The sequence below is a fragment of the Glandiceps talaboti genome, chromosome 9, assembly GCF_964340395.1.
Source record: "Glandiceps talaboti chromosome 9, keGlaTala1.1, whole genome shotgun sequence".
Lineage (NCBI taxonomy): Eukaryota > Metazoa > Hemichordata > Enteropneusta > Spengelidae > Glandiceps > Glandiceps talaboti.
In genome coordinates, this window is record NC_135557.1 from 20559396 (window position 1) to 20573570 (window position 14175).

General features: G+C 35.7%; 1 protein-coding gene across 1 annotated transcript; it reads right to left on the reverse strand.

Moving 5' to 3' along the window:
* Nucleotides 1-173: 173 nt before the first annotated feature.
* On the reverse strand, nucleotides 174-9675 carry LOC144440184 (uncharacterized). Its single transcript, XM_078129476.1, has 8 exons — nucleotides 9481-9675; nucleotides 7603-7691; nucleotides 7105-7267; nucleotides 6796-6926; nucleotides 5809-6111; nucleotides 4790-5077; nucleotides 4261-4401; nucleotides 174-3548 (listed from the first exon to the last, which is right to left on the reverse strand). Exons 2-8 carry the CDS (start codon nucleotides 7655-7657, stop codon nucleotides 2971-2973), a joined length of 1659 nt encoding a protein of 552 aa, XP_077985602.1. The 5' UTR covers nucleotides 7658-7691; nucleotides 9481-9675; the 3' UTR covers nucleotides 174-2970.
* Between the last annotated feature and the right edge of the window lie 4500 nt (nucleotides 9676-14175).

Consider the following 14175-nt stretch of genomic DNA (forward strand, 5'->3'; position numbering starts at 1 on the left):
ACATACATACACGCATACATACATACATACATACATACATACATACATACATACATACATACATACATACATACACACATACATACATACATACACACATACATACATACATACATACATACACACACAAATAAACTGTATAAAACAAGCGAATTTTATTTTCAAAGTGACAGTACTAATTATATTGCCATTGGAGATTCGTATGTTATATTATAAACTACATGAAAACTAACAAAATTATAGTTGAGACTATACAAATTCCCCACAAATACAGAATATACAAATAAGATATACTGATATTGACACTGTCATGATTCACATTATGATGAGGTACATGTATGCTCTACATCCAAATTACAAACAAAGGCGGACACATATGTACGTATGAAATATTGGCTAAAACTAATATTTACAAGAATTTTTTTTGTTAAAATAATGTCATACTTAAGTTTACCTGCTGGTGCTTAAAGTGACGTCATTTCGGAATTAGCCACGTGTACTGTGCTATGATTTGAAACAGCCGATTACACGAAACATCGTACTACAACTATGTGAACATAAAATGTATCATAGTAAAGTATTGTGAGTTGTATTTTGTAGAAAATTTCAATGTACATCACATCACATCACATCGCATCACATAACTTACATCACATTGCGTGTTTGTGTAAATATACCAACGTGTAAACATTTTACAGCCTCCAATCTGAGCATACCAACTGTACTGTTTTCAGTCTTAGAAAAGCATTTGAGTCGATATTCTTAAATTCTAGGCTAACATTTTCTTTGTTTCGTAGAATGCAATAAAACGCAATATTGACCTCTAGCTCGTATTAACCATGTATGAAAATATAGCACTTCACAGTAGAAATATAGTTAATTATCACTCTCTGAAACGTCATTAAAATATTTTTAAAAATATGAAATATACACATTTATTTTTTAAGCAAAATAACTGTACGTCAGTCTGTACTAGTTATACCAGGGATGGTGCTGTTTGTCTTTCTCAGTCCACCTCTTATATTTACAACTACAAAACATTAGATACAATAAAGTGTTTGTTGCTGTATTTGTGTTTTCGATTAGTGTGTAGTCTTGTTATTCTAAATATTTCAGTCTTTTGTCAAGGCGTAAAGTTTGTTTGTTTGTTTGTTTGTTTTTCTCATTTAGCCATACACAACGTCCCCCTCTAATGTAGTTCAGTTTAGTCATTATGTTTAAATAACCAAAATACCATTAGCAATCACGTGTTTGGTTATGTTCTTATCATTGGTCCAACCACTTATTGGTTATAAATTTTGATTGGTCCAATCACGTTATCGATTCTAATTTTGTCATTGTTCAATCAGTTGATCAGTTCTGTATCATGTATAACTGAACAAATCACGTGATCAGAACAATGTATGTCATTGGTCTAATCACGGTATCCATTCCTTATTTGTCACCGGTCGTGCATTTGATTGGCTCTGCATAGCAATTGAAAATCACGTGATCAGTTTTCTATTCGTTCTATGACATTAGTTGATATAACCTTTGGTAATGATAGATGTTGACGTGACGCAATCAAATGAAGCAAAATCATTTTAAAAAAAGTAAAAATTTCTCACGTGAAACAAAATTTGTAATACTTGAAATGTTCACAAAACAATACTGATGCCGTAGTAAAATTTTGGCACAACTTTGATGTCATCGTGTGAAAACTTGACACTAGAAATGGCAAATATTAATAAGGCACAGAAAACATGTACATGTACTTATATTCAGTAATTCCATTATAGTAAATTAGAGAACTGCTGTCTATACTATAATTACAATGTGCTCAAATCAGTCCTCATCACAGCTCTTATATACAATTGTACCTCAGACCACTCAGATCTATAGCAAAGTATATAGGCCGTGTATGACAGACTATCTATCGAAGTCTGCAGACTCGGAAGTAAAGGGGATAGATAAAAACGAGACTTGTTTGCCTAAGCAGCATTTCTCGTGCTTACAAATTAAAGCTCATTTGGCCAACACTGCAGCACACGCCTTCTCTCAAACAGAGTTACAATGATAGCAAGTATGGTATAGAAGTGATTCGTCGTAGACTGGTGTGAAGCATCATGGGTAAGTAAACCATAGCAGGGGCTCAACAGATGACCTAACGTTGTTTCGGCACGGTTTGAACAGTTCCCAACTTTGTCACAGGTTTACTACCATGATGTCGCACCCAAGTGAAAAACAGAGATATTGTGGTGTGGTAATTCTTTGAGCTGTATTTCACAAAGGTCTCACACTGAATAGAGTTGATAAAAATGGCCTTCTACACCTAACTAATATAAAATCGATCTCATTATCCCCCTCCTTAACTCAGTGGGGTGCAATAGTAAAGGTCCGACATATTAGAAAATCTACATTAATTGAAACTTTTTAGTAATATTTACACTTTTAGATAGAAAATTTACAAGTATATTTACACCTATATTCAGATTCAGTATTTACAGTCGTATAAAAAAGAACAGTGCTGATGGAAATATTACAATGAATTAACATAATAATGTCCTTAAAGTAATGTTCTATAAATAACACTCAATGACTAATACACCAATAATGCACTAACTATTGACAATGATTATATCCACTGCAAAGTTGACCAAAATATGCATTGTGTTATGTTTCTTTGTATCTTTTAGTTTCTTTGTCTTAAACTGAAAAAGGTTCTCTTTTGAGAGTTGATTTGACACAGTAACGACAATACTTCATTTGTGGACGATCGTGAAATAATTCATACTGGCACGATGCCATGTGTTCTTGCGGGTTTTCAGAAACCCTAATCCGGTCGACGTCAGCAACTTTAAAATGTCCTGATCGATCAGGATTCATAAAAAAATAAGTACAGTTATCAAAATTTGTTATCCCCGTCAGTTCAGTTGCTACAAAAGATAAATCATATTGTTATTTCTGTCCCGAATTATTTTGGTTTCTCAATCAGAGTGGTTCAGCATAAATATTTTCTTGGGATTCATCTCGTTTATGGCGAGAATGACGAGATTTCTTACGATGCTTCCTGCGAGACCTGCTATGGCGTGGTAATGTCATCGATCTTTCTAAGTCCTCGATTTCATGGCGTTTGTTTTCAATTTCTGCTCTCTTGGAGTATTCACCAGGAGATAGTGACACTCTATCTGGCCGTCTAGATCGCTTAGGATCTTCACTCCTTGATCTTTGATGATCAATTCCTCTTTTGGAAGGATCTCGTTTTGGAGACAAGGATCGAGATCTGTCGCTTCTTATCGGGGATTGTGATCTGTCTGTACGGGAGTTGACTGGTTCCAAGTAGCCACCATTCTCGTGCTGTTGTGTATTACCGTGACTTTTACCGTTGTGATTTGGCGCTACAACGTTATGTTTAATAACACGTGACTTTTTCTTTCTGTGTCTGCGTCTTCTATGACCGCCGAGGTCGTCACTAGTGATGTAATAGTTTATACCCATAGCTGGGTCACCAGCCGCCTCTCTTGCCTCTCTAGCCATTTTCTTTTGCTTCTTTCGCAATTCCCTCTTTCCTGAAATTAACCAATACCATGAGTTTAAGTTCATATTTGTAGAATTAATAAAAGTTAGAGTAGTTCAAGTACATGTTTGATTACAGTTACAGAGCATTGCAGATTACTGTTCACTCTCTCGAGATCTGTTTGATATACACTTTAACCAATAATAACCTGCACAGTCAACACTTCAAGATATAAAGATTACACTTTTTACTACATCTTGTCTAAACGAAATAAACCACTTAAAGATACTACAACTAGACGCAGACACACAGGCGCCACACGTTAATTCATTTAATTAGACAAAATGTAATTTCATTCAAGTTTGCTATTTTAAACATGGGCAATTTTTTATGGCTTTTGTGTGGTTATAGCAAACAGAGAGAGTGAACAGTAATGCGCAACACGCTGTATAATGACAATTTGAAACCCTTTAATCTTTCTGTGTCTTTAAATCTTACAAATGAATAAATCGATTTCTGTTTCTTGGGTAGAGATAGATACACGAACCAATCAGATACATTCTTATGAAACATACGTAACCCTAAAACACACACATGATCCAATCAGATGGTTTGTTATAAAACATCTCTGATGAACTGCTATACACAAATAATCCAATCAAATACTTTCTTATGTAACACACTACACAAATGGGATGTCCCTAGACACACATAAACCAATCAGGTACTTTCTTTCATAACATACTGTAAAACCAGGTACTTACTTATTTTTTCCTTCAAAAATCGTTTGTAACAGCAATAAGCTATCAGAGGAACGATACAACAAACAAACACCACCAGTAATAAAATGAGACCAATGATAGCTGCGATGAAGAAAAAACTGGGTCCTTCGTCTACTGGAGTGGCTGAAAACATACAGGAAATGACGTCATGTTAGTTATTAAATAGCATTTAGTGACCGGATGCACGTCATATAATATGAATGAGGATTTTTTTTAGTGATTTCTTGCGATATACATTTACAAGTATATATACACCTATGATAACATTCAAATAGTGTACAGTACTACAGCATTATAGTATATCCATGTCAAAGTCACTAAGTCAAAAATATGCACGGGTTGAGGTAGGGACATTATAGAAAATGTGGTCCTTGTGGGGGTGGGGCACATTGTATTTGGTCATCGGAGCTGGGGTTCAGTTTGAGAAACCCCATGTTTAACTCGAAACCTTGCCCGGTCAATTAAAAGTGACCGTCCCTTAAAGTGTCCTAAGGTAGGATACAGTACTTACGAACGATGGTAATGGTAGCTTCATCGGACCGTGTGTCGACTACGTTTGTTGCTACACATTCAAGTTTGCCACCATCCATACTATTCTGTGCACTGACAATGGTTAAAGTGTTGTCGTTGGTATCAATATGGAATCTGCTATCTGTACGATTAATTTTAGCACCTTGGTACTTCCACGAATAGCTAGTGACAGGAGGGTTGCCCTGAGCTGAACATTGTAACGTACCACCTTGACGTTGGCGAAGTTCAAGGCTTTTCGGTGCTAAGGTCACGAATACCCTCTGTTCCACTGTGAAAAGACAAGATGATTGGTACTATTAAAACCATGCCACCAAAACTAGTATTGACTTGATAAATTAAATGCTGACTAACATTAATTTCCACATTTCATCGTCTGACTAGACAAAAAAGCTTGCTAGCATTGCAATATTTTTTTTATCTGATACCAAATCACTTACAGTGTAACAATCTGGTGATAATGGTATCTCAGGTGAAGACAGTGTAGCAATGGGTAACAGTGGGTAATTTGTAGCAATGGGTAACAGTGGGTAATTTGTAGCAATGGGTAACAGTGGGTAATTTGTAGCAATGGGTAACAGTGGGTAATTTGTAGCAATGGGTAACAGTGGGTAATTTGTAGCGATGGGTAATATTGGGTACTTTTGTAGAGCCAGACGATGCGATGCAATGTATCGGAAATGGGCAGTTGTGTCGAGCAAGGTGATGTAATCGTAAATGTTATACGTTTGTGGTCAACGTCTTTGATGTAATCTAGCAATGATAGTAATACCTATGTCGACCCAGACTAATAGATGCATCAGTACAATACCAATGACTCTGTTTTAGGTAACTTTTCACTGTAAGACAGCAACTTGAATTATACGAATTATTCAATATTCCTCCCATCTACTTCTCCTGCAATCTCGTCCATTTATCACAATTTTTCTTTTCTTAGTTTTTTCAAATACACAAACTGTGTATTTGAAACATAGATAATGTTACATAAAAGCTGAAACTTACAATTAATTGAGAGTGGTCCTATTTCACAACTACGAGGAGTGTCATAGGATGGGTGGTCTGCAGTACAGGTGTATTTTGCCGCTTGATATTCTGGTCCAAGTATAATATTATAATCCATTTCTATTTTGCCATTTGACTCGATTTCCATAGCAACTAAATCTTTGCCAAACCTGCTCCATACCAAGTCAGCCTTGGGATCACCTCCAGTTGACTGACAGATTAAACTAAAATTTTGACCTTCATGTAGATCGTTTAGTTCAATGGATGATAGGCACAGTGGTCCAGAGGTGGGTTCATCTGCATCTGTCAATTACGAATGGATATACAACGAGGTAAGCTTTGGTGGAGCTCATCTCAAAGATGTGAACTATAGTTACAACTATAAGATAAAGAGTGTTCGCTAGACAGTGCCTAACATATATATTTAATGACCAAATTCGATCATTTGGCAAGTTGGGGCTTTTTGTTTTACTTGCTGGACTGCGACATTTTTATTACTGCACATAGCTTTTTAGATTTCCCTCAATAACAACCATGCTGTGTTCAGCAGTAAATGTGCGACTATCTATCAAGGAAAAACAACAATATAAATTTGCAAAATTATCAACTTGATTGTCGATGTATAGGTTACATATTGTAGCTGTATTAAATCATATTAACTTCTTTAATTACTCACCCCAGAGATATTCACCGACACAATCAGGAGAGAGAGAGAGAGAGAGAGAGAGAGAGAGAGAGAGAGAGAGAGAGAGAGAGAGAGAGAGAGAGAGAGAGAGAGAGAGAGAGAGAGAGAGAGAGAGAGAGAGAGAGAGAGAGAGAGAGAGAGAGAGAGAGAGAGAGAGAGAGAGAGAGAGAGAGAGAGAGAGAGAGAGAGAGATCCAGAACCTAAGGTTTACTGAAAGTGCCTTTATTTCCCTGGGTGAATGTACCCTTTCATGAACTTTTTCACACTTCACCTACACAAGACACATTTCACAATCTTCTTACCTATGACAGTAACTGTTTTCTGGATGAAGTCACCATCATCAAAACTGCACGTGTACGTTCCACCTTCACTTGCTGTGACGTCAGTTATTTGTAGATTATACTGATTGGAGTTGTCACCAACTATAGCGAATCTATTGTAAACAATAACATAATATACACATATACAAGTTATCACCAACTTTAACGAATCTGTGGTAAACAATAATATATAAGACCATTGCAGTATCAATGTTGTACTGTATACGTTAGTTCAACTTAGTGAGTTCACAACAGCGCCATCTACGTTCGACAAAACACGCACAAACTTACCTGCCGTTATCTGTTTGTGAGCCCAAAGTGACTTCTCTGTTGGTGGAAATAACCTCAATGTTATGAAGCCATCGTACTGTCTCATTGGTCGTTGCATTACATAGAAACACAAGATCGTATCCTTCTTTCACAACTGAGGGATCTATCAGAAACTCACTGGAGACTGTTAACAGATGTAAGAAAAATAGAATTCATTGTTACTTTTGCAACATTTATTGTACTTCATGCGCATGACACTGGAACGATAATGTACATTATGAATTGACCTATATGACGTCATTCCCACTGAAATGTAATGCAACAGTATATTACGTCACGTGTTCCATCGTGATTGTCACGTGATCACCAATTACTACTTGTAAATCTTGAAATACTTCTAGGTGTAATGTCGTCCCTACCGTGACATGCCATTATTGTAAGTCGGTGAGTGTCGGCCATTGTCGGGTTTATTGTGTAATATCGCTGGACCATACCATGGTTATTAACATGATATCTTACCTTTAGTCGTTCCTATGGCAACGAGGACACTAATGAGGAGCCATGGTGTGGCCATCGTGACACTTATGACAGAGCTGACTTCTTAAAACCTAATGAAAGAAAGAAAACAGACGTTGAATTATTTCTGGCTTTGTTAGTGTGTTCTTCATACCTGTCAAATGTTGCTTTTGTTTGTTTGTTTGTTTGTTTGTTTGTTTGTTTGTTCGTATAGCCATTACTTCATATAATCATTTTTTTATGTCAATAGTGTCTGGTCAGCATAATCAGATCATGATATATAGAAAACTAGTACCATTTCTTTATGCTTTCTTGGTCTCAACCAACACTGCAAATCATGGCCTATTGACTAAAATAAAAACATGTTATACACTGTTTTCCCTTTTATTAGTTACCAAACCATATAACAATACGAAGTAAGCCTTGTTTCAACTTTAATTCAAACCACGTACACTGTTTTATTATTGCTTTGTTCGTCTTTGACTTGAAGCAAATTATACAGCGCTTTACGAGTTACTGTTAGCTGGTACTGTTTGACAACCACACAGTGACCAATATGAAAATGTACATGCTATTCTTTAATAGAATAGAATAGAATAGAATAGAATAGAATAGAATAGAATAGAATAGAATAGAATAGAATAGAATAGAATAGAATAGAACTTTATCGTCCATTTACGGAAATTTTCCTTCGCTTCACCAAAATATAAATATAGCACGATTGAATGAATAAAACCATGTTATACACTGTATAACATGGCACGATTGAATGAATACAGTTTTTGACGACACTTTGCCGAACGTGCCACCATGCATACATCAAAGCACAGGCGACGGTCTGCGTGTCTGCGTCTACTTTTCGATGTGTTTAAATTGAAATCTTGCTATCCTAAAATGTAGAATGTATACTTTCCTTTAGGTTTCTACGCGATTGTATCAAACAGAGCGAGTGAACAGTAACCTGCAGTGTGCCGTATTAGTTTCAGATCCATCATTATTACACAAATAAAACTATGTTTTGTTTAGAAAGATTATATACAAGTTATAAATCCGGGAGTTTAAGATTTAACACATTTTTAAGTCGACACTAAACGAAAGGTCACAATGAAAGCTATCCTACTTACAACACCGCTATGTTTCAGTTCATTTGAATGTGTAAAGCAGTTATATAGAGAAATTGTAAGCAAGGCCATAATGAGCTGGCTTCACATTGTTCCCGCTGTTTGTTAAAGGTGAAACTTCAACAATACTTTCAAACATGGCGGAGCGTCTCAGTACAATTCAAGTAATTTTTCCGACCGCTACGTTTGTGCTTTTTGTGTATGCGTTGTTAAAGTCAAACGAGACTATCGATGATGAGGCTGGGTCACCTTCAATCTGTGACTTGTCAATAATAGTCATTATTTACATATTGACCTTATCTAGTGATTTTCAACGTACCAATTCAGTATGACCACCACACAACAATGAACCCCACCATGCACATAATGTCCACATTAAATATGCATACTGTGACAAACAATAAATATCGAACCAACTGTCCTGATTTGCTTTGTGCCGTGCCAAACCCACTGACACTGTCACCCATTGTCAATGTAATGAATAGGCACAGCAAACCTTCACCAAGCCGTGAGCAACACTTGCAACATTCGTATTCATCAGTTGTCACAACAGAACGTGTGTATGTTAATGTATTAGCATGATGTACATACACAGTCAATGTGTTAATAACACTATTAAGATATTTGATGAATTAGCAACTTCTGACAACTTTGCTATCTGTGTATACAGGGCAATAACGCTAAGTCAATATAGTCAACTAAGGATGTGATATTGATACATCCATGGTTTTCAACATCACGCTGTCTGTCTAACACTCACCTTGTTTCTCCGTTCGTTCCTTTATCACGTCTACTGCATTTCTAGGTAAGTAACTGGAGAGTCGAGTTGTAAGCTTAATATCTACACGACCATAGTCGTATTGGAACCCTCAGTTGTTGTCAGCCTGTCCACAGTCACCATTCATCGTACCATTCCTATGTCTATGTAGACTCGACACCAATCTTGGTTTATGTTTCGTAGTTGCTAGGCTGACTTGATCACACTACGCATGCGTTAAAACACCGTGTTTGCGTCTTTAAACTGGTGATGTCACACACAGGTGAGAGTGAAACAGCGCAAATGCAGAAAACCATTAAACCGAGACGCATAGAATGGAGTGTTATAGTGCGGCTTTATTTGGTTTGCTGAACTATTTTTAACGACGTACAATTTAGCACTACATTTTCTATATCAATCTGTCTGTCTGTCTGTCTGTCTGTCTGTCTGTCTGTATGTATGTATGTATGTATGTATGTATGTATGTATGTATGTATGTATGTATGTATGTATGTATGTATGTATGTATGTATGTATGTATGTATGTATGTATGTATGTATGTATGTCTCCCTACCATATTAGTATAATATAATATTTTGAAGAATAAATTATAAGCCTTGTCTAGATGCAGACATTGTAATGCCGTGGTATCAATAAGATCGTCTAGGATCTTTTAAAGTACATCCCATCCCGTACCTCTATAGTGTCTGACTGTACACACCGAGGAAATGAGCAATGGAATATGGTATGTCCCTTCGTTTAAGGTGTTCGTCGTCATCGTGTATGTAAATTATGCATACAATACTCACAATAATTACATCCTACATAAAATACAATCCACTGAAGAAAACAGTCTGTAATCAATCGATATTTATTTTGTGGCAAATTAATCCTTTGAAAATAGTGACATGGTTATAAATTAAAAAAAAAACATATATACTGTAAACCTGGAAATGTTGGCTAAAAACTTATTTTCAATTATTTCGAAAACAAAAAACGTAAAAAAAATAGGGAGTGACTAAAATGTCTTCTTGTAGATGAACACAATGTACCAGTCTGGTAATTAACAAAAATTAGTCTTTCAGAAGTAGTTGAAAACTGTATTAAAATCGCAAAATTTTCTAGTAGCAAAAATATCTGTTTTACAATATATACCTGTAACCAATCAACATATGTAGTGCGATAGTCAAATGTGATAGTGAATGTCGTGGTATAATACATATATACACGCGCACACGCACACGCACACACCTACATACATACACACACACGTGTGTGTGTATATATATACATGTGTGTGTGTGTGTGTGTGTGTGTTATACCATGACATTCACTATCAATACAAACATTTGTATATATCAGGTGAAAGGTTACACATACACGTACATCTAATATTTGTCTGAATACATAATGAAATAAAACAAAATTATGATATGTAAATTTGATTCACGATGGCCTCACCACACTAATGGAACTGGGTATTAAATAAGTAACTAATCACTATTGAGGTCAACAAGAATGTCATGTTGACTGATATGAGGCGCACATCTATCCTAATTACAATTTTTGAAAACTCCTAAAATTGCACAATAAATGTATGAAGTAAAATTTGTCTGAATAAATATTATAAATAAATCAAAATGCATATCCGCAATAAGAATGAAAGTACACATGTTCTATAATTCTGAATAAAATATTGCGTTGCGACTGTCAATTATGTATATTATAATGTATGCAAATACAAAGTATGGACTTTGAATAATTATACATTGTAATTAAAATAGAAACAGACGACATGTTTATTACGTCAAGTATATGTTGAAAAGTTAATATTATGGTATGTAGTAAAATATATCTGAATAAATATATATATTATCACAATTGTATTAGTTCAAACCTGACTTAATACGAGCGGTGTTTTTCTTGTTTTCAAAAATTAAAGCTAACATTTAGAATTCGATTCTTATTGCCACTGTTGTTAAAATAAATTGTTACATTGTTTCACCATTTACTGTATTATAGTGTATAACTCGCATCAGTCAATATATCTCTCGATGACGCGCCGCAAATAAACTTGTCGTTCATCAATGGCCTCGCTTCTACTTGAGGGCGCTCCGTCAAGGTGAAGATGTTGTGCACGAACGTTATCAAATAAATTAAATTTACTCCTGTACAAATACATCCTTTTATATCTGTCGAATTTTTTCATCTCTTTTCCAAGTTCTTGTGTTCCTTATTAGTCCATTGCAGAAAGAGCATATAACAATCTAAATTTCATTATTCATTTTCACATAAACTAATGTGTTTTTGTATGACCAAAATAATGATGTGGACGAATTATATATACTAAGTCAAAGTCATTGCAACGAAATGTTTTACAATAGCTGTTTTACAAGTCGATGGTTGTCATAGTAACAATGTGCTACTAGTCGGGGATATCAGTATCTTGGTGATGAGTTGCATCATTTGCTTGCATTGTGTTGTGGTCCTCTAACTTTTTCCGTTTTGATTTCTGAAAGAAAAACGATCATAGTAAAACTCGTGAAATTAAAAATGGACATTTCAAATATGTGTATGGCTAGTAACGACACTATGTAATGATGAATGTGCTTCTGCTTTTGAAGTCGATAACCACACAGGCCCACTTTACTCTGAAAATCCTATCAAGCTGAGCATGGGTTACTCGTCTTTGTATGAAATTGTAGGTAGTAACCGTGGCAACGGAGAGAAAATGCTAAATGAGTGGTACCAATTCTGAACAGTCCATATTAGTCAACAATTAGCATTTGAACATTAGTTTTCAGGTTTTGTATGCTCACCGACGATAAATATCTCGCATATATCAGTAAAAACAAAAATAACCTAAAATCATAAGGCACATTCTAATGAATTTAGTAACTAAAAGGTAAAATCAGAAACTATTGTGATTGAAATTTGAACTATCATCTACATTCTCTGGTCACGTGGTTCACATTTACCCTATTCTCTACATACCTTGTGTTTTCTGTGTTTCCGGCCTTTGTCATTGTCTGTGAATAAAGTGTCGTTTTCTAGATCCTCAGGGAAGGATTTCTTATCATCCGTCTCTGTGATTGTTTCACCTATTCCACCATCTCGCTGTCTTTCATTTTGTTCTCCAATAGTCTTATTAACTTGGTCAACATCAACGTTTGTTAGTCGTTCATTAAGATTACTAGAATGTGTCGTCTCCTGTTTATTGTCGTGTTCTTCACTTTTCTGTAAGGTTGATTCAAGTGTTTCTTTATCATTACTGCCTAGCTCAGACAGATCTGGCTGGACATCCACACTGTCACGTGATTGTGGAAGATCATGTTTCCCATTACGTTCCTCCACCGATCCCTCAGACCGAGAATGGCTTTTCTTTGCCTTTTTCTTTCGCTTTTCAGTCTTATTACGTATACGCGTCTTTGTTTGCTTGTCATTCTGGTTGTCCTTCTCCTTTAGCATACTTTCGTCATCACTTTGTGTGTTTGAGTGTTTATTCTCGTCATCTATATCAGTTGTTGCAGGTTTGATGTCGTCATCATTTTGTGTTACTGTATGTGTATTGTCATCACTTACATCTGTGGTTACAGGTTTGATGTCGTCATCACTTTGTGTGATTATATGTTTATTGTCTTCAGGTTTGACATCGTCATCACTTCGTGTGATTGTATGTTTATTGTCATCATCTACATCATTGGTTAGAGGTTTAATGTCGTCATCATTCTGTGCTGTTAATTTTACTTTCATTACTTCACTTCGAGACTGCTCAGTTTCATTTATTTCCTCTCTCACAGATTCTTGATTTTCGTCCATAGTACTATCTTTTTGTTCTTCTTCATCATTCAATCCTCTATTCATCCTGTCTTTTTTACGATGTTTTCTTTTCTTTTTTCTTGAACGCGACTTTCTGTCTTCCCGTGTGACATCCAATACTTCCTTGGTATGTTTATCTTCACGTTGACTGCCTCCTATATCACCGTCCTTGTCTAAACTCACCGTCTTCATTACATTTGATATAAAGTCATTATTATCAACCCCATGTTTTTGTTCAGTTTCAGTATGCATGTTGCCATGGCAACTGTCTCTATCATCTTCCTCAGCTGGTGCTACTCTATTCCGAGTTTGGAAACGATGTGACAAGTTTTGTGGCCTGGCATTTGCACTTGATGGTTTGTTATCTCTTTCCTCTTGTTTACTTTCTGTATTACTGAGTGAGTCCTTGTCGTCGTTGCTATCTGATCTGTCTAAGTCATTCAGTGCTCCTGTATCATTGGCAAGATTTCCTCTATCGACGTGCACCGGCACGGGTATTACCGCATTCTCCACGTCACGGTCTAAAACACAAAACTTTGTCTTAGATTCAAACGATCTAGTGAAATTTTTACATTTCATATTTATTGTATTTAAAATCTACCTGCATTGGTCGTCATCGGTAATTTATTACACTGTCATTTTGATAACCATTTCATTTTTCTCTTTGATTTATCATTTATTTTGAGAGTTAACATTTTGATATTATTTATTACTTCAAGTTGAGATGTTTGATATTGAATGCGTGAATTTGAAGACTCACCTCCCGATAAATCATAAGTTGGGGGACTTACCTTTGTTGTGGTCAGTCGTTTTCCTGACCAATATAATCAAAACAAAGATAATTAATATACAAGTCAGGATACCAAAGACAACAGCAA